Source organism: Haliaeetus leucocephalus, unplaced genomic scaffold, assembly GCF_000737465.1.
Source record: "Haliaeetus leucocephalus isolate CR32 unplaced genomic scaffold, Haliaeetus_leucocephalus-4.0 Scaffold526, whole genome shotgun sequence".
NCBI classification, from domain to species: Eukaryota; Metazoa; Chordata; class Aves; order Accipitriformes; family Accipitridae; genus Haliaeetus; species Haliaeetus leucocephalus.
This window is the reverse complement of record NW_010972962.1, coordinates 5,501,726-5,527,686: the sequence shown is the minus strand read 5'-3', so window position 1 is coordinate 5,527,686 and position 25,961 is coordinate 5,501,726. Positions and strand designations below refer to the sequence as shown.

The window sequence follows — 25,961 nt, the reverse complement described above, 5'->3', positions numbered from 1 at the left end:
CGGCCCGGCGGCCTCTCGCCGCCTGTGCGCGGCAGGGTTAGGTCAGGGTCGAAGGCCGCGGGCGAGCCACGCTTCCCTCCGGCGAGGGTGGCCCGCTCCTTCCGCAGCGCCGCTTCCCGCGGTCGGGCTCAAACGAAAGCAGAGTGCGCTCCTCTCTGTGAAGAGCAAAGGGCGCTGTTCTCTGGAGGGTACCGCTGTCGTGGGACAAACGGTGCAGAGGGGGAGTCGAGGGGGAGACCCGGCGGAGATAAGCAGCGCTGGAGCGCGGGTAGCCGCACAGTTAGAATCTGGGCTTCTTCCCCGTGCCCGTCAGACTGTGCTGGGTCTGTTATCCGGAGGAATACCTTAACTCCTTTGCTATGGTTCCCTCTTTTCCATCACGCAGGTAGGGTGGAAAACTCGCCCCACCTGTGTGCATCCCTGTCGCTGTTTTGACCGCGCTCACATGTGGTTGGTGCCCTGCAGGAAATCTGGAGACGCAGCCCTTCCTTAACACGAGTACTTTTTTTTTTTTTTTTTAGTGAAAAGAACATTAGTTTTGGGAGAATGAGCTTTCTCTCCAGTGGTGGTGCACTGCAGCTTCACATTTGGGATGTGTTTTGTCTTGAACATGTGCTTCTTGGATGCAGAAGTGCAAAAGGTTCAGCTCTGAATACATGAACAAACAGTTCAGAATCCCTGTTTGTAGAAACATATGATATTTCATGTTTTTTTGCCCACGCTTTTTTTTAATAAATCACCAGGGTGATGTTAGCATTCTGTTATATAGGCAAACTAGTTGCTTCCGTGAGTTTTTTCCTTAATTAATTGTCCTAAGAAGGAGGCGCCTTGTGCAGACGATAGCTATGTCAAAGAGTTTGGTATTTATTTTTTGTGTTTTGGGTAGCAAGTATGCTGTTACAACTACATGAAGATCTGTGCAAACTTTTTTAACATTAGGGGTTACTTCATTGTCAACAAATTCTCAAACGGTCTGTGAATGACAGAAAGGTTTGTTTATGATTTCTGAGCCTTGATGGGGTTAGATTTTTGGTTTCCACCATGTCCAGTTTCTAAGCCTTAAAACAGGGAGTTGGGAATGAGTTGAGATGCTTAGCTTTCATTTATGTGAAGTGACTTGCTGTGATTATAATAACGACTGTTAACTAAAAATTTGTATAAAATTAAACAATTAAAATAATTATAAATAATTTTAAATATAAATGCCTAGCTAAATAGAAGTTTAGATCTGTTTACTCCAAGGATGTGAATGTTTGCTGTATTTCTTCCAGTGTTTGGCAAACCTAGTGAGGATCCAGTGCAAGTAGGTGGGAAGGGGCTTGTGCCTTGTTATAGCTCTGGTGGTCCCACTTAAGTCAATGTAACTTAATGACTGGTAGAAAACCAGAACAGTGTTCTGTCATTCTAGATAAATAAGTATGTTCAGCAGAGGACTTGTTGAGTTCCAGAGCTGGTTCAGGAGAAAGGATGGGAACAGATGAGAGTCAGCAAGAGAACTGCTAGAGGGAAGTCTCGCCAGCAAAATAAGGAGGTTATTGCTACCTGCACTAGCTTTAGTGCTTATCGAACCTATTGTGAGCTGATTTTATGCAGTAGCCTGACAGAAATCTTACCTAAAAAAGTTTGTAGTTTTCTGCTGGTTTTAGTGGTTGAAGTGTAACAGATTGTTAAATGATGAAGTTGATGCAAAGGATGCAGCAGACCTGTGCAGGAAGGACCAGGAGCTGGGAAGACATCTGCTGTATGGTTGGTAACAGAACCACACATATAGTTAGTGGCAGATCATGAATAAACTTTTCTATGTTGTGGTAATTCAGCTGATTTTTGTTTTCTTCTTAGTTTCCTAAATTAGTTTGTTGCAAGATGTAATGTTGACAGAACTTCATGTATGACTTGACGAAGGACTAACAACACTTTTTTTTTTTTTTTTAGAACTGCGTTTCTGGAAAGAACTTGAAAAGTGCTTTATGTGATGGTAATTTGGCTCCAACAGCTGGGGTTTGGATTTTAGGTTGATTCCCCCCCACCCCCAATGATACTTTTTTCTTGCAACAAATTATACTCTTCTATATTTTCAAGTATAAATGGGGTCATATGTGGGATAGTTTAGTAATTCACAGGCTAGTTTTAGTTAACTGTGAGAAAGGTGCTTGGTAGAGAACACATTCACAGGAAACTGGTATTTATTTCATAGCTTTTAGGTTTCAGTCTAAACTGTGAATTATATTGGAGTAAGACTGAGCAGCACACCTAACTTTGTGCATTCTTTCTGTCCAGTAATTTCATTCCTAAGATAATTTTTCATCTAAAATCTTTGTCTTACTGTCACTTTACTTTATGGATTTAGGCATCCTAGCGCACAAGTGATGCTCTAGGACCAAAGTGTAAAGCAGAGCTAACATTTATGAACTGAAATTGCGCATATAAGCATATACTCTTACTTCATTTTTTACCTTAAGTAACTATTCATTGGGTTTTTTTTTCTACCTAAGTTTTACCTTCTGGAAATGGACCTCTTTTGAAGAACTAGAATGACATATGGACATCATTTAGCCTTGCTGTACTTGCTGTTCAGGTCTCGGGATGGTATTTTGAGAGTGAAATGCAGTACGCTGCAGCAAATTCCAGAGACTGTTGAAGTTCTAGTTGTAATAGTGGGGAAAAAGCCCCACAGTTTTAAGAGTAAATAACAAGGAATAATCCAGCATTTCGCAAGAGAACTGTGTAAATGACTATGTTTATATGTGCTTGATACAGTTGCTTTAGAATACAGTCAGTTCAGAGGCAGATTTGAGACTTTCACAGAAAAGTTGCAAATCTGTTCATTTCTTTAGAGATATGAAACAACAACCATTCACATTCAAGCAGAGATTTTATCAAAGCATTATATTGCTTCAGTTTTTCCAAGGAAGTCCTAACTACCACTGCCAAACTGTAGAGTACAGAAATGATGGTTGGGCTACTTGTTATGCCTGTGTAATTTTAGAGGCTCTCAGAGTATGTTGCTTTTCTGCTCAGAGACAGTATGATACATGCTGGACAGAGAAGTGGCTCTTCATGCAAATAAGGCTTCAATTTATGTGTCAGTACTTTCAAGTACATCTGCGGTAGAGTGATGACTTTGATCACATTTGGGCAGAGTGGATATGCTAGAATAAGATAGTCTCCCTGCAGTGATTGATGGTTCCTGTTGCTCTGCTGCGTGTTGCTGCACCGTAGTTGAGCCAATGGAATATACTGTGGGAGCGTTTCCCATTTAATTTTGTGTCAGTTTAATCTAAACTTCTTCTGAAGTTAGGTTAGGACAGTAGATGGATGTCCAGTTGCATTGGGTGGTTGAGTAGCAAATTGGATCTAAGGCAAATTTACTGTTTCACTTTTCTGCCTCTAGTATGAAATGTGAAATATGCTGAGCTGTATGTCATCACTCTCATGCCATGCAATGATAACAAGATAAATAAGCTATGACAGACCAATACAACAAATTTCAGATCTACAACAGCACGCTTTAGCACTGCACTGATTTATGTGGTACAAATTATTTACTGGAACTTTGTTCATAGAAGCTTCACTAAGGGAAGCGATGGTTAAATTTGCTGCTAGTAGCTGACTGTCAAGAATGCTGTAACAAACGTCTCAGTTGACAAGCGTTCAGAGAAGATTTTGAATTATCAGAATATCTTTTGGGGACTTTTTTCTACATACTCTAGGTGACTGTGTTATGATTTGATGTTACAGCTTGCTGCTGTGGTAAAGCTAGTGTTGGGAGGAATGGTATCTGCTCCATTTTTCCCACACTGACCACCTTCCCATTGCTGGCCAGCTTGTCCTGCTCTAAATCAGGGTGCTCTGTGGACCTGTTACTGGGCTGATTTCATTTGCTAGACTGTGAGGAAAAAGTTTTCTGGCAGATGGCCAGGTTTTATTGGATCAGGTAAGGAACTGATGAAGTCTAGAAGGGTGGTACCACGGGCAAAAGAAGAGGGAACCCTGCATGATGACTGTGTGATACTAGATCAATTCAGCTGTATTGTTGAATGGCACTTTCAGATGTACAGGTGCTAGGATACTCATCCTGATGCGACACCCTATCTGTCCTCAGAGAAAAGGAGAACAATTAGGCTCTTAAGGCACAGATCATAAAAGTATAGCTAAGCAGGAAAATCAAGTGAAATCTCTATTTGCAAGTCTCGCAAGTCATCTTTGGCCTTGCTGTCACTTCTATAGTTTGAGATTCCAGTGAGTTTAAATACCAGTTTTGATGTGTTCTGTTCAGAGGAGTGATTGCTGAGGAAGTTGATAAGAGGGTACCATGTACAGTGCTTTTCAAGTTGTCTTTGTAAAGACAGTTGACTTCTGGTACGTTGTGGTGTGTTTGTACAAGACTGAAGCAAGTGGGTGAGATGGGAGGAAGCATACCCTTTTAAAGAGTCCTGTTTTGGATCCGAGGGATTTGATTTGAGCTTTGGGTAAGCCATAAATTAAAAACCCCAAATGATTCATGGTTTAATGCATGGTACTTTTTTTTTTTTAATTGGCTGCAAACAAGTTGCTTTTGGCTGTCGATTGTCATAGTCAGCAGTCCATCACCAGTGGACAAAAATCTAGAATTGAGTGCTTAATTACTTTATATTAGCAAAATGATAGAATTAATGGGCTTTAAATGCAGAGGAGGCATTGAGTAGACTTGCTTTTGGTAATACTGAAACAATGTTCTGTCCTAGTAAATTTCACAAGCTGCACTGTTGTTGTTGTTGTTGTGTATGTGTTTTACTGATGGACATAAAATGTGTAGAGACTTCCTAAGAAATAGCACAAAGCAAGGTTTTTCTGCTTTGCTTCTTGTGAATCACTTAGGCAAAGTTTTTCGATATTCTCCAAGAATATCTAAGTAGATATTCTCAGTCTACATAAAAAGCATAAAATTTTCTCTATTCTTGTAGGATCCTACTGTATCTCATTGGAACAAGGATACAGTGGCTTGAACATTGTGGCTTTTTTTTTTGTATGTGACCATAGCTAAGTTGGGGGAAATACTGTTTAGCAGTCATGTGAATCATGCTGGGATCTCAGGTGGTATATTTAGTCTTACATTTAGTAAATTGAACGACTGTTAAGTCTGTAGTGCTTTTATGTATAGTAGTGAATTTTAACTCATAAGTTTACCATTATTCTACTTCGAGTATGGCTTGTATTTTGAAAACTATTTCCTACACCTTTTGCCTGTTTAGTTTAGAAAGAACGTAACAAAATATTCAGTACTTTTCTTAGAAAAATTGTAGCAGCTACATTAGTGTGGCTCTGATAAAGGGAGGCAAATATCCATATGGTAGTTCTGTAATCCTTTTTTGAATGTTTGGAATTGGTCAAGTTTTACAGAAAGTAAACTCTGCTGCTACCAGGGAGATCACTGAAACCACCTACTTTTTGAGTTTTGGGAAAGATGGGACACTTTTTACTCAGACTGGTGAGTAAGATTTGTTCCTTTAGGGAATCAAAGGCACCGCCTTTAGTCTGCTCTAGAAATATGGAAACCATGTAAATACATGTGAGTATGGTACTGGGATTCTCATAAACTCTTGCAAACATAGAAATATTTTACTAGTTAACTTAGTATAAATTTCCCCATGCACACTTCATCTCAGCATGAGTTTTTTATGAGTTTAGCTTCATCTACTTTCCAGACTTTGTAAGCTAAATTGGAGATGAAGAGTTATGGCTAAATGGCGAGTGGTTCTGTGTTGGGATTACAAACATATAATTGGTTATTTTCTCCTATGTAGGCAAGGTCTGAATTTTTAATCCTCACAGTTGTAGAGACAAAGCTGAAAATGGTGTAAAGGTAGAGTTATGTAAAGGCTCAAATACTGGAAGGCTACTTCTAATCTTGTGATTGTGGGAGTAGGAGAGAGATCACTTTATAGGGCTTAATGTATCCTTTTGAGCTTCTCTGGGTAGGTACAAAGAAACAGAGTTCTGAAGCATAGTAAAGAGAAATTGCATGTGTTGGGAAGGAATCAGGTTGCTAATCCAAACAGATCTGAAGTTTATTGTGCACCTTCACATGCTCGCAAGTATAATGTTTCACATGGAGAAAATCTTAAAGTACCATTTAACAGTAATTTATGAAAGTAAATACTTGGCACCCATTGCAATCCTTGGAGAATTGTCATGCATTTTGCTGTGTAGCATAGCATTTAATTCTGAACAAAGTTAGTTAAAATAATTGGAAAAATATGGTTACATCATAAGATTATATACTCTTAACATCTAGCACTGAGGCAGGATCAGCAATGCCAAGGTCATGTGCGGGAGATTTTTTTTTTTTCCCCTCTCCTAATCTTATTTTATAAGCTTCAAAATGAGAAGATTTGACTGTCAAGGTATCCTGTTCTAATATTTAATTATAATTAGTATTAGAACAATTAATATTACCAGTGTGATGTCTGATGGATTGGGCACGGTTGCTTCTTTATTTGGAGAGTGGGATGGGGTAGATGGGTCTTTTAAACTTGTGTTTTCCTGAGTAAACACACCATGACAAGCAGAATAATTCTCTCTGTATTTTATCTATGTTGCTTTTGTTAGGAGTTGAAGAATTGTTTTCTTTTTTGCTATGTGGTGTTTCATGTTTATCAGTGGCTCATTTTCAGTACTTTTTTTGGTTGGACTGTTGTCTAGCCAATTGTATACCGTCTTACATTTCTGCCTTTGTTTTTTGTCCAAAACTTAGAACTTTCTTTGGTCTGTATTGAATTTCCTTTTTCTTGATTTCAGACCATTATGTCAAGTAGTGAAGAGGACTCTGAAGTCTGAGGCTCTTCTTCTAAGAGTTTGCCACTGTTGTGGTGTTGTCTACAAATTTTATAAGTTTATTAACTCTTCTGTCATCCAAATTGTTAATGAAATTATTGAATGGACATGGGTTGTACCAGTCTCTTCCCAGTTGGATCAGGAGATAGCTTAATTTAGAATCCTACAAAATATGTTCCCAATTTTGCAACAAACCCTGATCAGCACATCTTATATATTTTTAAATTTTTTTTAAACAATTACTGCACCCATATTTTTATAACTAAAAGTACATTGTTTTGCTTATGAGATCGACAGGTAACATGGTGCCAAAAGCCTATACATCAATCCATATATTTTATTGATTATGCTTCTGTTTTTCTCAAAATTTCATGAGTTTTTGAAGGTAATTCCAAAGGACTGGAGGTTGAGTAAGGCCCATTAATGTGTCTTAAATATAACATATCTTAATGTTTCCAGAAATTATTTAGCTCATTCTTCCCTATTCTTACCTACACCCACATGTCCTTGTTAAAATTCAGTCATGGCAAAATGGTTACAATTTACATAGTATGGTTGCAGTTAACATTTTTTTGAAAGCTAAATAGTGTATGATCTGTAATTTTTTTCCATTTTAAGAGGTGTGTGTATTTTCTAAAATCATCTTCCTTATATTTAGAAGCCTTTCTTGCTGCCTTTTTATGTGACTTATGTGACTAAAATGGTTAACATGGCCTTCTTGATTTTATCCTTGGTTTTTTTTATTCCCCTTAATTGTGTGTGCTTTGTCAACTTCTAAAAATTAAAGAAGAATCACACAAGGTTGTTGAAGATTGCTGATGCGTGGATAACTGCTTATTTTGTTAGCTTCTTTTTCTGTTTCTTGGGGAGGTTTTGTCATTAGTATAAATTTTCAGTAAGTATGTAGTCTACTGCATTCTTCTGTCTTCACGTGATTGCCTGAAATCAAACCTGATTCTGTGTTACTTAATTTAAGTTTGCGTTTCTTTGAAAGCTATCTTTCTGGTCTGCTTAATCTTTCATATTTTAGAATAGTGAGCTCTTAGCATTTTTTTTTCTCCCACGTACCATATTTGATAATATCTATGTGTGTGTGTGTAATTGGAAATGCCCAATTCTGCTGATCTTTCAGAAGGTTAAGTTAGTGTATCAAAATAACACTTCATATAAGAGTATAATATTTTACAGTGTACAACTGTAGCAATTGATATAGTATAATATTCTAAACTTATAAACAGCATCATGCTAAACGCTAAGCAGGGAGAGCTTAGGAACAAATGTAAGTGTAGAGTCCTCTCATGCTGTTAACCAGCATATTTGAGCATGCACATACTGTTTTTATCTTCATACTTAATCTGATGGAGCTATGCAAGTACTTTAAAATGTTTGTGGCTTTTGACACATGGAGAATCTTAGAAAGATGGCTTTCTTAAAACAGCTCAGGACTTAAGAATTGTAGATACCAATTAGTTTATGATTACAAGTGTGCTATGTGGCATAAGATATAGTTCAATAATTTGCAAGATACTATAAAACAATAGCAGATTTTTATAGAAAGAGACATTTCAATTTTAATTTGAAGCACAGGAGTTTTGTCCACTTGTGCTTTGATTGTTAAGGGAAATCAAAGTATAAATTTCTGTGTCACAAAGACAGTAAGCCCTGTGTTGCTGTTTGCTTCCAAAGAATTTTTCCAACCTGACTTGAAGTACTCTGAAAACCTTTCAAGTAGCTTTTTTTAATGGCTATATAAGAGTGGATGGTACCATTTTCTTTCTTTATCTATATTGTTAAGATAAAACAAAGATCTTGCAATCTTTACTGTTTGATTCTTATAGCTATCCAGTGGTTAGCTCATAGTTAAGTATTGAAGTTATCTAAATTGTAGACATCTCATTTGGTTTTTACACCAAGAGGACTTAAGATTTAGTATCTTACTGTTATTCTTACCTTGTACTACTGGATTTTAATTAGTCTAATGATTCCTGTTTTAGGGAAGGTACCCTGTCTCTGGTTATATGATGAGGTAGGAGAATTGGAAAAGGAAAGAAAGAATCGGAAAATGACACCCAGGGAAATACTTCTAGTGAGAGATGGCATTACTAGTAACAAAAAAAAAAGTTTGATAGCATTAATCTGATGAGCTGCTTACCACCAAAAGTGGTGTTTCAGTTTCTTCTTTTTCTCCCTAGTTCCTCTGATTCTAGCTATCTATTCCTATTCCACTTCTTTTTTTCTGGTTCATTCTGTTGGGTTTTGGACACTGTGTGAGCCCTTTCCACTCTTAACTTGATGGAACAGTAATTGTTTTTTTGTAGAAGTGGCTGAATTAGTATTGTGCCAGGTTAGTGAGTTAAATAAGCTCACAGAGGGGTCTGAATAAAATGAGAGCTAGCCCAAAGGAATCAGTGGGAACTTGCATCTAGAAGGAGGTAGAACTCGGACTGAAGGTGGGGATCTCTCCTTTTTTGGCAGTCTTTTTTTCCTCTTTTCCAATTCTTTCTTCCTTGTCCTTTCCCTAGTCGAAATGCAGATAATTTGCTGGCATCTGGAACATTCTTCAGGAGGAAACTTGAGGAGATTGGGCAGTGTAAAACTTGCCTGCTTGTAAAAGATAATGCCAAATGGTAGTGAGGTTCCTCATTATTAAAGAATTTTTTTAATGCCTTCAAAAAGAAAACATCTTCTAAACTTTTCACAGCTCTATTAGGAAAGATATTCTGCTTCAGGATGGTTTTATTTAAAGAATTTTACTCCTAGAACTTATGGCCTGCTCAGTTATTAAATCAGGATTTCAAACAGCAAGGAAAAAGGTGCTCTTTGGGCTACTTCCTACTCACAAGAGGCAACCAGATGGTAAACCACCAGTCTGTTTTCCACCACACTGATATGCATGCACCCCACTGATGTTTTTTCTGCTGTCTAGCAGCTTGCTGCCTATACTGCTGAAACACTGAATTGCCAGCAAGCTTTTTCTCCTCCACTAGGTTTCCTCTGCTAGGGCCTTAAACTAGCACTGGTTGGTGAGAAACCATCCAGCAGACATACCTGTGGAAAAGCTCCAGGTGTGGAAAATAACTTTGTAGAGAATGCCAGTACTCCTCACTTCTAGGCTGCCATTTCAACAAAACGTGCAGCTGTTACTGCATGGGATTCCTGGAACATCTGTTAACAGCAGGGAGTACGACTAGGGTGTAGAGACCTTACAGAAATTTAGCTGAAGAGGTGTCTACAGAGCCAGATATGAGGGAGGGCAGTTTCAGAAGTTGCTGAATCCTCTTTTTGCCATCCAGCATGTATTACTTCCTTCGTATAGGATTCTGGAGGAGGATAGTCTGTTTTATTTTATGCAGTTATAAGGACAGTTGAGAAGAGACTTCCAAAAATGCTTGTGTGTAATGATAATTTTACCTGCACAGGCTGTTCACAATTCCATTACGGCACAAATACTATTTTCTTATTCTTAAGTACATCAACTTGTTCTTTTTTTAAAAAAAAAAAAAAATTGGCAAGCTGTTGTTGTTTTGCTAGGAATAAGAACACTTTCTCATTATGTTTCTGGTTGTCACACTTCATTTTGAGAAAATAAATATTTAAACAAATCCAGTGTTGATGTTTGCTTTACATTGCAGAATGGATGCTTCATGCTCGTTAATGTAAATTCTGCAGAATGGGGAATGATCCCATTGTTCTTTAAGCCATTGTCTAAAACACTGGCCTCTCATTAGTTTTTGTGTATTTTAATTGAAAAGAAAGGTATTATTTGCTGCCTTGATTTGCTGTGTTCTGGAAGAGATGTCTGTGACTGTTCTTGGAGTGATTTTTCAAAAGCATGTGAGAGCTTTTGTGAGAAGCCGTAATGGGACAATAGACTTTCATAGCACTTGGATGACTTCAAAATTTTTATTTTTGCGGGAACAGTATTTGAACCATTTAACTCATGAGGTGAGTCCAACTGAAAATCTCAGAGTAATAGTTGTCACTGTGAGAAAATATACATGACTATATCTTTTTAAGTAGAAAGACACAGAAATGAATGACTGGAATTTGTTTATATCAACATGGAATGTGTTTAAGAAACTGTTCATCAGCAAGAAGTGCATTTTATCTTTTTGACATTGTGTGACTAGTGTAGTTGCAAAATGACTTACAGAAGTGTAAACGCTATTTTTTTGTTTGTTTGTTTTTATTCAAGCAGAAACATTATGTACCAAATACGGTTCCTTACAGTTGCACCTCAACAGGAGGGAAGTGTTAAAGAAGAACCAATTTCAGAAATTCAAACCAGACGGACCTGGCAGTTTGACTGGGCATTAAATAAAATGGATAACTCTGTCAGAAAAACTGGCCGCATCCCTAAAGTCCTTCTACTAAAAATCTTCCATGAAATATGCAAGACAGGTAAGTTCCAATTAAAACAAAATAAAAGCTAAATTTAGAGCTGCAATATAATGATTCATCAAACCAAAGAAATTAACTGAAAGAGTTCTGATTTATATTTTGTCTCCATTGTTTAATCTGCTGCATATGTTGATGAACAGACTTTAAAGGCTGTAGAGATGTTATTTTGCTTTGAATGCACATGTTTACTTTTCCAGGTTTTTTGTCTTTGGGAATTTGAAAGTCTTGTAAAAATTCAGTGTACTTTTAATAAATCTTATCATATTGCCTTGCTTATTGTGGATTTTTAATCTGGTAATGTTACACCTTCCTCATATAACTGTATTGTGCACTCTGAACAGGGATCATGTCTATCTGTTTTACACAGTGTATTTTGAAAATGTCTGTAATAAACCATGCTGTCCTTAAGAGGTTATTTGTTTTAAAATGGAACTATACAGGGAAATGTGGAGGTGGTCCCCAAGTTTCCGCATTCCCAGGTAGCTGTGGTTATTCAGTACAAGAAAGCTGTATTTTTTTTTTTGATACAACAAAAATAAACAGCTGAGGCATTGTTCATTCTGACAGATTCAATACCCCTTTGGCTAAAAATAGCCAGACTATATTAATATTTTGCAAACCAGCTACCACAATTGATGAGGTTTGGTACTAGTTAGGATGAATCAATGGAGATATTTGTTAAATATACTCACTAAGTACTACTGCCAATAATTAACAATGACAGCATGTGTTGTTTTGTTTTAAACTTTGCTATGTATTGTTCTGGACTGTTAATGGCTTGTATGCCTGGGATTGTGCTTTTGCAAGTTTTGTGTTTTACTGTTTATAAGCTGAGTCTTCAATTCGTGCTCTCTTTCTGTTGAACTTAGTTTTTTCTTTTTGCTTGGGATATCCTTTCTGATTCCAACTGCTTTGTCTTTTTTGGGTATAAACTTATAATTTGCGAGTGTAGGTTGGCAAGATTTTATGTCTCTAAGCTTATCTGCAAATCACAGTTCTTCATGATCTTTAGTTACAGGTTTTAGGAAGTCATATTAACAAAAAAATTAATTGCTTATAGTGGTTTCCTTTGGCTGTGTAAGTATATTTAAAAAAAAAAGCGTAGAAGTTCACAAGAGGTTTAACTAGGATGGTATTAAAATAAATGGCAAATATATCCATATGAAAAATTCAGTCCTTTTTTATTAATAATGTTGAAAACTAATTTAGCAAAAGTGTGGGAGGTTAGTTATTGTTGATTTCCTAAAAAGATTTGTCTGTGTTTGTATTGTTCTTCCATTTCTAATTACAACACAAAAAATGCCCAAAGAAGGTTCTTGCTCTAGATCTCGTCCTGCATATTTCCATACTCATACTGCCAAATCTTTTCCCGTTTCTTTTGCCTTTCAAGGTATTCAGTCACTAGTGTACCACTGGCACTGTGAAACTGGAGATGTTGGTGTTTTTATTGCATGAACTAATTGTGTGCAGGGATTTAACAGTTAGTAGAGTATGACTTATCTCACCACTCTATTATGTCTCCAGAAGTTGAAATCCCCATTTGCAATTTGTACCTATCCCATCTCAATGTTTTAACTTATTCCTCCTCTTTTCTCATTATTGCTTATTTTTTCCCCCACTACTACCTGTGTCTCTTCCCAGATGAGTTTACTCTGTGTAAGAAACTTTTCTGCTGTAGAATGTGCTCTTGAAACATAGTTTATAATAGTCATGTGGTATCCTAGATTTGCTGGTCCTTTTTGGTACCTGAAGATCTAATTCGAGACAACGTATAGCTTTCTGCTGTTGAGTTTTTTTTGTTGGTTTTTTTTTTTTTTACTTTATTTTGCCATTATTTTACAGCTGTATAGCTGTTTCTACAGCTCTGTATAATTAAAAATTACACTTACAGTGATCATCACAGCTGGAGATATCTTTACTGGCAACAGCTGCCTCTATGCTGGGTTGCACACAACTTTGGAATACTGGCATGATGATTTGGAAGTAACTTACAAAGCATTAGTGATGCTTTAGACTTCAAGTCATTTTGGAGGTCTTAGTCTTTCAAGTCTGCATGTATGTTTGAGATGAAAACAAATCTGTAAGGTTTTCTATCATTTATGTTGTATGTGAGCATTTATCTTGCTCCTTGTTGGATGAAATTACTTATGAAGTGTACCTTTCTCTGTGATAAAGGAATAGACAACTTTTTTTTGCCTTTTTTTTTCTTTACAGTATGGTGCTTTCTAAATAAACTCTCCTTTTTACTAGAAATTGCTGGGTTTGCATATAAAGATGTGATTGAAAAAAAAGTATGTCTTCAGTTTATTGGGTAATCTGTGATAGATGCTGCAGCTCTGCCTTCCTTTGCCTCAGGAGTAGTAGTGAAGTTCAAGAGAGATGAGTTTATAGTTACTTTTTTGACATTCTGGGGTTAGTGCAGAAGTCAGAGAAGGTAGACATTCTTACAGTTTCCTTCACTATTCTCTAGATGTAAGTTATCTCATTTATTTTATATTGAGCATGGGCAGAAATGGAAATGGAAATTTAAATGTGGAATGTCTCTGAATACCAGTTTTAGAGTATTATGGAATTGGTATCAAGTATTTTGCCATTTTAGAAATTTACCAGAAAGCTATGTCCCTGTTAGGATGAAATGATCTATGGATCTTGGATTGGGAAATTTAAAGTACGAGATCTTCTGAGTTTAGTATTTTGTGTTGTACTTGTAAAAATTTCCGCTCCACTGAGGTCGTTATTGTATTGAATGGCATGTCTTACTGTGAATCTTTTTCATGACAGCGCATAATAGTGTCATTGCTTAATCATTTGGGTATCCTGTTCAGTAAGAATCTTCAGTCTTGGAGAAGATTCTATTTTACACAAAATGCTTAAATTCAGTGGGTCAGTCTTGACTCTTTTTTCTAATATTAAATGCATAATTATTGCATAATTATTTATAAAGAAATTTGTGGTTGTGTTCTACTTGCAGGGTGTCCAGGAAGTAACCAGACCTTGCTTTTGTTGAGAAGTTGTGGTGCTCTTTTACCAGAGGTACTGTCACCTGAAAGAACACAACTAGCCCATATGATATGGGACAAGATGAAAGAACTGGGTAGGTTGTTTTTGCTAGTCCCTCTTGCAAGAACAGCTATGTGCTTTAGTTACTTTCTTTGTAATAGAAGACTGAATGTGTTTTAATAGTGTTTAAATGCTAGGTTATAACAGCAAATATTCATTACTGAATAAACGTTAAGTTTTATTATTCAGGTGAGAGACCTGTTTCCTATTCTGGGAGTTATACTGACATCTAGGGGTGTTAATAATAAATCTAAAGAGTTGGTTTGGTTGGGGTTTTTTTTGTAAGATGCTTAAATTGGACTTTTGCTTGATTTTTATTATTGTAAGAATGTATTTTACTTTTCTGTTAGATGTTACCTTTATCTGGTGGGCTGAGTATTCCTAGTGCTGCCAGCTGTTTTAGCAGATGATTTTTTAGAGTTATTTATCTATAAATGTTGCATAGCCGAACTGCTTCTTGATAGTAATATTGCTGAATCTCTAAAATAAATACAGCTGTAGATGCTGTGGAATAGCATGCACACGAGCATTGATGTTACTGTGCTCTTGTTATGTTTTAGCCTTTTATAAATGTGTGCTGTTAAATAGATGTCTGATATTTCAAAAGTGGATAAAAGGAAGCAGTCCATAAAGTTCATACAGAATAAAATTGATGTGAAATTAATTACCTGAGAAAGCCATAAAATCATGTTGAATTTGGAGAATCTACGTTCACTGACCAGTTGAAATATTTTCTTAGGTGCTGTGTATGATACAAGCCATTATAATGCTTTACTTAAAGTCTACCTTCAGAATGAGCACAAATTTTCTCCGACAGAATTCTTGGCTAAAATGGAGGAAGCTAATGTGCAGCCCAATCGAGTAGGTACCCTTTTATGATATCTTCATTCTTAATAGTAGTATCCATCTATTGGATGGAAATTATTAACTTCCCCTTTTGTTTTCTGTAGGTTACATACCAGAGGTTGATTGCTGCTTATTGCGATGAGGGTGACATTGAAGGAGCGAGGTATTCTTTTGCATTTATGTTTAAAGGGATTTCCACAAAACTTGTTTCTAATAATCCTTACCATTAATGTTAAAACTCATTTAAGTGTAATTCTTATAAATTGATCAAAGCAAAGAGGGACTTTAACTATATTTTAACCAAGCACTGAAGAGCAGTTTCTTAGAGACAGCTGGAACCTGTACAAGCAAAATAAAAATAAGTGATAGACCAGTGTGTTCAAATCAAATTGTATTCAAGTTGCTCAGAAAATAACTTGTTCTAGAGCCAATGTGGAAAAAATGTGAGGTTATGAAGGCTTACTGCCTATGTAAGAAAATGGCTACTGGGAAAGGCATTTGAGAACAAAGTGGGCTAAGGAGCAAATAGGACTAATTCTGGTTTTTGTTATTGTTGTTGTTACTCAGGGCTTGCTGGATATCTGTTTAACATTTTAATTTTAGTAAGGTTAAGTTGCAACAGTGTGATTGTTGGGCATGAGAAATAAGTAAAAGGAAGATAAAAATAAAAAAGCCCAGCCACACCCTTGTGTCTGCATATTTCAAAGTGACAAATACAATTCATCTGAAAAAATGAAAATTACCAAATTATGAGCATGTTATGCAGCATCCCCAAATGTAATTGCTCGGCGACATCAGGATTTGGTTTTGATGATATATTACTTGTCCAGCAGCGCAGCAATAGCTCAGTAGTTTATCTTTTCAAAAGAAAAAAAATCTCATCATTCATTGTCTTGTATTTTGCAGTAAGATTCTTGGATTTATGAAGACCAAAGACCTCCCCATCACTGAGGCAGTATTCAGTAGCCTTGTGAAAGGTCATGCAAGATCAGGGTAATGTTTAATACCATTTTCTTTTATTTTCTTTTTGTTTTACTACAATATAAAGTGATAGTGTACAGAAAAATTACAAGCTGCAGAATAATGTGATGGTTTTGAATAAAAATGTATAGAAGACTGTCTTTATACATTTTTGAAGCAAAACAGGGCTATTTAACAAAGGAAGTAGATTTTTTTTGTGTCTAAAAATGTTGAAGTTCAAGATAAATTACTGTACTTTTGTAGTGTTTGAAAAAGAAATTTGCTGCACTTAGTTTTGAACTTTTTCAGGTGTTGAAAGAGTATGTTAAGTAATACAATAATTAAAAGATTTGCACTTTCACCTTTCAGGATTGCTTACTTAAAATAAGTTTCTCAATGCTTGTTGCAGTCTTTGTTTCCAATTCTAATTAATTTAATGAGGAAATGTGGAAGTCACAATAAACATCATTATGATTAAATCTACCAAGGGTCTTCCATTTGAATTCTTTTAGAGATATGAAGAGTGCAGAAAATATCCTTTCAGTGATGAGGATGGCAGGTGTTGAACCGGGTCCAGACACCTATTTATCACTGCTGAATGTGTATGCTGAAAAGGGTGATGCTGATAGCATCAAAAAGGTATTGCAAGTTTGAGTTTAAATACAACTTGTTTATCTTTCGTTCAATTTAACTTTGGAATGCTTTCTATCCAGGCAGGAGGAATAATACTGAATTTTATAACTTGTTTCCTCCTAGTCTGCAGCAATTAAATAATTTTTTTTTTTACCTGAATAGCTGGTTAACTGAAAGCAGCCTCATACTCTATGAAAAATACTTGTCTTTTGATAGTTGCCTTTCACTCTGAGAAGATAAGTTTGCCAGTGAGTGATTTAATAATTCAGGGTTTTATTAAAGAGACAAATAATGCATGTGAGATAGTTATATATTTATTTATACAAATAAATAAAAAGTAAACCTTGATTATCTTTCTCCCATTGAGCCATTCTTTGGCTCCCATTGAAGCCACAGAATCTTTCCAGTAAAACTGAATTTTTTTTGAGAGAGAGTTCACACCAACAACTTAGGTATTCATGAAGTGCGGATAAGATAATGCTGCCTTACAGCCCTTTGTGTAGCTGATTTTTTTCAAGTATTCTCTCTTACTTTTTTTAAATCACAGAAGTATTCAGAAAGGAATGAGAAAAGAAAATTGGTTTGAGTTTAAGTAGTATCAGATGGAGAGGACCAAATCAAGGAAGAGGATGTGGGAAACGTAATATTGTTCTGTGACTTACAAATTAAACAAATCTTCATCAACCAACCTTCTTCCAAATACTAACAGAAAGGTTGATTAATAGTTCTCCCTTTTTCAAAGTAATTTCTTTTGAAAGTTATCTCGCCATGGGAATACCTCTGGTGTTTTCATATATTATTAGATATTAAACTATCTATTATATCCCTTTTATCTGTCCCATTTTTCTTTTTACAGTCTAAAGGTGTTTGAGGCCCTCTTTATAGATCTTGGGTATGCTCTCTACCATATTCTATGTATCTAAATGCGTGGTTTTAAAAAAGGAAAAAAAACCCAGGTCTTTGTGATTTTTTTTAATTTTTTTTTTTTTTTAATTTTAATGTATCCTGGTTTGAGTCACTTTGGACTTTTTTATAATTAAATTTATTCCGGTTTACAGACTCTAGAAGAGGTTGAGAAGACTGAAGGGTACCTTATGGATAGGATTTTGATGCAGGTGATTTTTAGCCTTGCCAAGGCTGGATATCCTCAGTACATTGAAGATATTAAAGAACGCATAAGATTTGAAGGGGAATTAATTCCAGGTATGTCCTTGGTTACTACAGCAGTGTTTTGCTACTTGAGGTAGAGAGGGAAAGCACTTTCTTTTTTTCCTTTTTTTTTTTTTTCTCCCAACAATAACTAATGTTATCAAAAATAGTTAATTTTGTACTTTTCTCTTGAATACCTAGGGAAAATACTATTTTTGCCATTAGTTTGTGGATTCATTTGTGCTGCTTTAGATCACATTTTACAAAATTTACATATAAACCAATTTTAATCATTTACATACAAGAATTAATATATCATTTTTTTAACTTCTAAAATTCGTTAAAACTTTATAGGAAAGCAGTAAGTGTGGAGCTGTTTCTTCAAACACTGTTGTAATTCCTGTTGTGACAGCTCTTTATTAACATCATAAAAAGGGAGACTAAACATCTAATACAGTTTTCTTTATCTACAGTTAAAGTCACTTTTGGATCCCAGTATGCATAATGCGATTGATAACTGTTAATTATACTTCATCCACTTTGTTTTTTGATGTGTCTAGAAATGTGTTTCTCTTATTTAGCATGCTTCTGTCATGCTGCAGTGGTGAAGTTTCTGTAATTTTCGCCATGGTCTTCTAATGGGAAAAGTGAATTTCATTGATAAATGTAAATAATTGTGAAAAAGGTAGTCTCAAATTTGATTGATTAATCATGTTTAAAAGTATGCTAATGATACTTGTAAAACATTTACTTTCCTAGCTTTCACTAATTTTAGTAGTTTAATGTGAAAATAATTATATGCACTTTTTAAATTTTGTTGTTCTTTGTTTTTCACTTGCTAGATGCAATGAACCTGTGTTTGACTCTGATAACTCATGGCTTCGAAGATATAAGTTTCCGTATTTTGAAGTCTTTTAATCATTTATCACGTGATAATATGGACCAGGGTAGCTTCTTCTTGCAACATTGTGTAAATAAAGATATGGTATGCAATGTAGTAATACTTTTTTCTTAATGTACTAATAACAGTATATTTATTTAGTTTAATGCAACTGTGAAGACGAAAAATTGTAGGGTTTTTTTTTGCATGGTTCTTGAAGAATAAAAGAAGGTTTTTAATATTCTGTATCAATTTGCATAGTAAATTAAAAAAATCACAAGAGTCGTTTGCCATGTGTAATAGCCATTTCCTAACCATTAGAAGAATCTTAACATGCTTAATTTGAGAAATTGAAAAAATATTAAATTAATTTTTAAAATTCTTTGCAGCCTGTGAACAAGCTGAAGCAATTTTGTACTGAGTTAAAAGAAGCAAAAATGCACTCAGCACCGTTACAGTTTATTTTGCGTTGTGCTTTGGAGGCCAACAAATCAGGTACTCTGCTTATTTAGTTATTTTACATATGCTTATTTAAAGTACTTGGTTACTGTTTAATTATCTTGTGAATGTTTTCAGCGTTGGCCATTGATGTGATGAAGATGATGAAAGAGGAAGGCTTGCCACTCAGACCTCACTATTTCTGGCCACTTCTAGTTGGGTTCCAGAAACAGAAGAATCTTAAAGGTTAGTTGTTCAATAAATGCTCTTCTAGCTTTATTGCAAACCTAGTGTACAAAGCTTTATTAAAACATTGCTGTGAGAGTCAGCAGGCTCTTGAAAGTAAATGAAGACCTTGCTGCATGTCTCACTTTGTTGTAAACAATTTTTTCTTCAGAAAGACTTTTTTTTAAAACCTCCTTTCTTACTTAATTGTGGTACAGTTCTACAAATTTAAAGTCTACCTTTGCTTAGAAAGATGAGAGGGTGTTTAATTATCTTTTTAACTCTTCACATTCTTTCTGTCTTCTGCTGGTTCTTTTTGCTGCTCATTACATTTTACAGAGTTTACTCTTGAAGTAACTGAAATCTAAGAGAAGAATTTAAAAGTAAGGTTATGTTATTGTAGCTCTTCTAGATGGCAAACTCAATCCTTTTTTCAAGCCAACTTCTTATTATCTACCTGATAAACCAAACATGAGTTTTGTTACAATAATAAAAACTGCAGGAGAACTTACATTGCTGAATGCGAGAGCCTGACCTGACAGCATACTGATTGAAGGACAGAAATGCTCAATCTTTGGGATTCTTAAGTAGGTTTAAGCATTTAGCATACTTTCCCCTGTTACACATGGGGATGTCTACAGGATATGAATAAGAATTGAACAAATATTAAATTTTAGAGTACAGTATCTAATTCTTTGGTTAGCGTTATTGGTAATTCAGAAAGCATAGTATTGTAAAAAGATGCTTTTAACAGAAGTACTTCCCCCTTGGGGAAACAAAAAACTGTCTTTTTCATCTTATCTCACAGTATAATGTGCTTTAGAATGAGATGCAGAGTTGTTAGTGTGACACTGGGTGACAAACAAAATGCACAAACAAAAAAAAAGTGCTTTTAGCAGACTCTTCATATCGCAATTTTATCTTAAATACACAGTCACATTCCAGTTTGGAAGAAATGCTGAAACAAGTATTCCCTAATTGTTTCTGGCTATAAAAATGTCTCAAGTCTTTTTCAAAAAGCCTTTGTGAAAACAATATTCAGTTTTTATTAACTCCTTAGACTCTGTTCCTGCTAGACTACTTCCCAAGTTTATCTTCTCCCAGGTTTTCAGATGCTTGAAAGTTCCATGATATTTTAAAAGTCTGGCAATGTTTTAGTTCGGTCCTTTGTGACTTAATTGAAGTACAATGTTGCCAAAAATAAGTAAATTGAAGTCAATGTCATACTTCTCTATGTGGATGCTGCCTGCTGAAAAAACATGGTTTCGGTTACTCCATGGAAAATTTCACCTCACTAACACAATTATAAGAGGTGTTGGAAGTATTTTTAGATTTAGACTTAGCTCACAAAACTGAAGCAGTATGTGACTGTTGAGAGAAACTTAAGTTTTCATATCTCTTGGTCTTTGGCAAGATCAGAGGTTGCCTTAATTTGGACTCCTACTATACAGATTGGCTATGCTTTGGCTAGTAGTTACTGCTGGAATTCATGTAAACAACCTGGGAAGAAAACCGATGAAGGAACCCTCAATTTTGGCTTTCTTTGCGATTCTCTAGAGAACCTTTCTTCTATCTGCAAAGGCATTGGATACCTAAACTTCTGTATGGCTGTATGATGATACCGTGGACTTGCAAACATGTTGTCGTAACCTGGTACTTAGTCTCCGAGTTTGCATTGTCAAGTGGGAACGTCACTATTGTGTGCATACCTACAAAAGTCAAGTGATTTAGCAATTCTTAAAATACATAAGAAGATAGTAAGCAATTTCTTCTGCAGTAAAGAATCAGTGGAATTATTCTTGCTGCAGTGAAACAAGTTGTCTTGTTCTTTTCCGTGTGTAAGCTCACATTCATTTTTTGAAATTTAATAACAACAAAAAAAAAAGAGATCCACCATCTAAAAATACAACCAATGTGCTTGAAGGAAAGTAAATGGGGAAAAAAAACCCCACCCACCCTGAAATTGTTTAATAGAAATAATAGAGCAAAAAATAATGCTGTAGTGAGAACCTAAAGATGACAGCAGATAGTAAATGAACAGAATGGTGCTTTCTAGCAGCAAAAAAATAATAGAGATGTGTGAACACAAGTATAGATAGACACTGTATCACATCTCATACCAAAAAAAGAGGTGATAATTCCTTTTTCTACGAAGTAGCAATGCCCAGTATGTAACTTTGCATCTCGGTATACATAAGGCTGAAAATGGAAAAGAACTTTGAGGAAAAACTATTAAAAATCTGATAGGATGTAGACAGTGGACTAAATTATTAAAGAACACAAATATAAGCAACAACCTATCTAGAACTGCAGGGTACAAATGTCAGAATCAGTATGTGTAATGTGACCCAAACATTTATGTAACTACTAGCAATGTTTAATTATACGTTTATCTAATGTTTATTGTAACAAAAGCTGACACTGGATATCAAAGGAGATTCCTTAACTTCTGTATTATGGAATTGAGTTTGAAAGAAAAGTAGCAGTGAAGTGGTGGCTAATGAAACTAAGCAAGGCCATTTTTAAATACACCTTAGAGAACTTAAGCACTCTGAAATAGCAAACAGCTCTTTTCAGTCATTTTACACAGGGAGATAATTTCAGATGGGGCATTCTTGCTTTTATGTTATCTAAGTTGATAATTACTTATTTCCATAGTATTTATCTAAGTAAATGCTGTTAGGCTTTTAGGAATGGAAAGTGCTTGCAGGGTTTAAGAGATCAATATGCAGTGGATCTGAAACTGTTATTGGCACTGAGATTCATCTTGTATCAGATTATACACTAATAACAGGAGGGCCTAGTATAAATAAACAGAAATGTTTGACTTACACATTGCTGAATATTTTGTAGCTCCCCTTCATCTCTGAATAATCATGATGTTTTTAAAGACAGTTTTTAGAAGTCGGTTGTGTATTTCACTTTTGTTTTCTGCTGAATTGTTGCTATATACGCAAAGCATGTTTAGTGAATGGTAATTCAGGTTTACTTTGGGGAAATAAGAGTCTGAGTCCGGAGAGGGATGACAGTGGTGATTTCACAAAGTAACTGCTTGAAATACTGTTTTGTAGGCAGACTTTTCTGGCAAAGATCTTTGAGTGCATCTGAAACTAACAGCACAGCAAAAATATGTTAACTATTATGTTGTTCTTCTGAATGCAACCTCATTTCTCAAAATGGAGTTTTATTTTTTTGTTTCCTTAGAAAACTGCTTAAAGCCCAATTTTACTACCCTTGCACATGTACAACTGTATGTAACTGCCTTAGAAATCCCCCCGTTCTGATGGGACTGCTTTAGGAAGAAGGCATGACTTACTGTGAGAAACTTAGGAAATGAAAGGTGGACTGAAATGCAAGTCTCACTTTTCACTTGAAAAGCAGCAAGTTACTCTGCTCTGCTACAGAAATACTATGACCATCTTGTAATTCATCTGTTCTTTATTTGTTCTTGGATATACTGATTCGAGGCTGGAATCTGTTCTGTTGCGGTGTTCGAGTGCTGTTTCTAGTGTTGACAAAAAGGAGAACAGAAGTTTGGCTGGTTTTTGTTCTCTGTTTCTGTCCTCTTTCCACTCAGTTATTTGATTTTACATACTCAGGTCCTGCAGTCCTTAGATATCTCAGCCCAAGATCTCAAAAACCTGATTCTGGATCAAGCAGGGAGGTGGCCGGAAGAGTTTACTGTGGGTTTTAGTCATACCCAGTCTTCTGGATCAGTGGTCTCCAAAGTGGGGTGTGCAAGGCAATCCATTGGGGTGTGAGCAGGCTGTTAATAAGTAAAATAATTATTTCATCCTTTTTTACTTTCTGTTTGTGTGTGTTTTATAATGTGCATAATATATCAGTACAGTGGTATGTGTATGTAACTTCTAAATAAATATGTATGTACTGGGGATGTGTTCTCAAAGAAGGTTGGGAAACCAGTGTTATAGATAAATGTGACTGCACTTTTGTCTCTCTTTTTTAGTCTTCTTTGGTTTGGGGAGGGGGAAGAGCTTAGTGTATTTTCCAATATGAGGAACAAAGAATTTCTAACAGTCCACACACATAATGCTCAAATCCTATTTCATGCATATATTTGACAATTTTATAGTATTTTGATTGAAGTGGGAATGTTTCATTGCTTTGTATCATGAAAGATATTTATGTGACAATAAAGTAGTTCTGCTCTTGGTGAAGTAGGAATCATACACAAAATTGTAGGATTCTGTGTTGGTTTTCATTAAACTTCTATTCCCCCCAAAAATTGTACATCAGCCATCTTAGAAATGAAATGTGTAGCAGCATTTTTTTTTAAGTTTGTGATTAATTTGGCTATATGCAGTATTATTACTGGTATTACTCCTTAATCTGCATCTCACTGTTGTGTTGGTGTTCTAATCTTCATACATGCCCTTTCCTAGTCAGGAACTGTGCCCTAGTAGGCGTTTGTGACAATGTGTGCTACAATTTGTGACACTAGTGTGCCTACTAGTGAATGTGGATGCTTAACAAGCCTGTTTTCTGCTCTGTTCTAGATACACATTTGAACTAAAATCTCCTGAGTTTACCACACCTTGTTCACTATGGTATCTAGTTCTTAGTCTTCACACTACTTTCTAGTGATACAGATACAGTTATTTTAGAAAAGGTGTCAGCATAATAGGACTTAATGTATTTGCTGGGAAGTTGAAAACATGAAGTAGAAACTAGCTGTCAAAATTTGAAAGGTATCAAGAAGGACTTACTGTAATTAATTCTTTATTCATATTTTTGCAGATTCTGGGCCAAAATCAGAGTTTTGTTTAAGGCAAACTTGAACAGATGATGCGACTTTAATCTAGTGTGACTTGCCTGCATGTATTTTCAAGTGCTCAAAGGGAATTCACATTTGATTATTTGCACCATAGTGCACTGCATAAAATATTCATGGAAGTGTCACTTTTCCATAGGTGGCACTCCAGGGCAAAGACAGGGACTTTGGGAAACTTTACATTTTTAAAGTAATAAGTATGAAATGCAAGTTGAAAAAAACATATGCTGTTTGGTACTGGTGTCCTGCAGCAACTGACAAATCATTTTTAGACCAGCAAAAAATGATGATACCTGTATTGGTTTTGACAGGGGTTCAGAGTTTGCTAGCTAGGGTTACTGTAAGAAGTTTCTGCAAATCAGAGGAGTGTGATCAATTAAAAAGCATGACGATATGCTCTAAAACCCTACGCTCCAATTGCTGAGCTATTAAGATTTGCTATCTGCTGTCTTCAAATGCATATCTACAGTAGTAATATACAGTCTAGTTATGTGAATTGATCTGAACCCTGTAAAAGTTACAATCTAGCTTCACTGGGGCTTGAGGGACTCCAGCCTTTCTCTGAATTTCCAGTTTGAAGCTGATGCATTGATAAAGTAATCAACCTATTTGCTTACAAAAATGTTATTTGTTTTAAACAAATCTAGAGACAATCTTGAAAGCTTGCTTTGCTAATCAGGGTTGGATACTTGGAACAAAGCTAAGAATGTATTATGTATTGAAGAATGCATTTGTATCTGGAATTTGGTTATATACTTTACACCAAATTTCAGATTTTTTTTAATGCACAATAATATGGACATTTTGATATATAGCTCTAAAAGATGTTTTGCAAACGTGACTAAGAGTAACTGTCTTAGATTCACTGTGTTAGAAAATAACTTTGTATACTAGCAATTTCCAAACTAGGCAAGAGTTTCATGTTTTTGATACAGCACAGACCAGGAAGTTTAGTAAATCTATTTTAAGTTTCACAATTAAGATCTTATTAACACCTAAAATAAGAATGCAGCATTTTGCATGGCAATTTCAAGGACGGAATTGAGGAGACAAGTTCTTTTTTTTGAAAAGCAACGTTTATTTTTAAATGTTGAGTCTCAAGTTTTCATTTTTCTGAAATAATTAGCCTTACCAATTTTGCTTTGATAGGTATCTTTGAGGTCCTCAAAGTGATGCATGAGTTGGGGGTGGAACTTGATACAGAAACATACACAGACTATGTTTTTAAAAATTTTGCTGATACTGAAACTGCCCGTGCCCAGCTGAAGGTGAGTTTACATTTAGAATTCATAAAAACAACTGTTGCATGGCTTGTTTTTCCATGTTCTCTGTGAAGGCTTTAGATCCCAGTAGTGCTCTAAACATGAACTTGGTATGATGAAGACTGTTCAGAATATTTAGATTACTTTTGAAACAGTTGCTGCACTGATGGTTTGTTTACCCTGTCTGTCTTTCAACTTTTCAGAGCTAACCAAAATATTTTGCTCAAGACTTACTAGCTTTCTGTTTTATGAAGTGGAAAACTAAATAAATGAATGATGTCCTTTTTTACTGGGGATTAGAAGTATTACAGTTGTTTCTAGTGAAGTTTCTTTTTTTTTCTTGCTAAAGAATTCAGAATTACAGACTAAGTTTCTGTTCCACTCTTTCTGCCTTTGGTAACTTTGTCTCTTGCAATTGATTTCAATAGAAAAGCTGGATAATTTTTGATCAGTAGCAACTTACCTGGCTAGCCATGCAGACTTCTGTAGAGCACCTTCTATG

The 25,961-nt window shown here is 35.5% G+C and overlaps 1 protein-coding gene across 2 annotated transcripts in view; it reads left to right on the top strand.

Annotated features, from left to right (window-relative positions):
* LRPPRC (leucine-rich pentatricopeptide repeat containing) overlaps window positions 1-25,961 on the top strand; it is a 93,469-nt gene that overhangs the window by 277 nt on the left and 67,231 nt on the right. The window contains exons 2-12 of one of the 2 annotated variants that reach the window (XM_010576470.1): window positions 11,012-11,214; window positions 14,186-14,308; window positions 15,014-15,135; window positions 15,225-15,283; window positions 16,027-16,113; window positions 16,593-16,719; window positions 17,772-17,916; window positions 18,705-18,847; window positions 19,132-19,237; window positions 19,319-19,426; window positions 25,347-25,465. In XM_010576470.1, coding sequence (XP_010574772.1) covers window positions 11,019-11,214; window positions 14,186-14,308; window positions 15,014-15,135; window positions 15,225-15,283; window positions 16,027-16,113; window positions 16,593-16,719; window positions 17,772-17,916; window positions 18,705-18,847; window positions 19,132-19,237; window positions 19,319-19,426; window positions 25,347-25,465 — 1,335 coding nt within the window. In that variant the 5' untranslated portion in view covers window positions 11,012-11,018. Of the gene's footprint in view, window positions 1-11,008; window positions 11,215-14,185; window positions 14,309-15,013; window positions 15,136-15,224; window positions 15,284-16,026; window positions 16,114-16,592; window positions 16,720-17,771; window positions 17,917-18,704; window positions 18,848-19,131; window positions 19,238-19,318; window positions 19,427-25,346; window positions 25,466-25,961 lie in introns of both variants that reach the window. The other variant, XM_010576469.1, reaches the window with a different exon arrangement.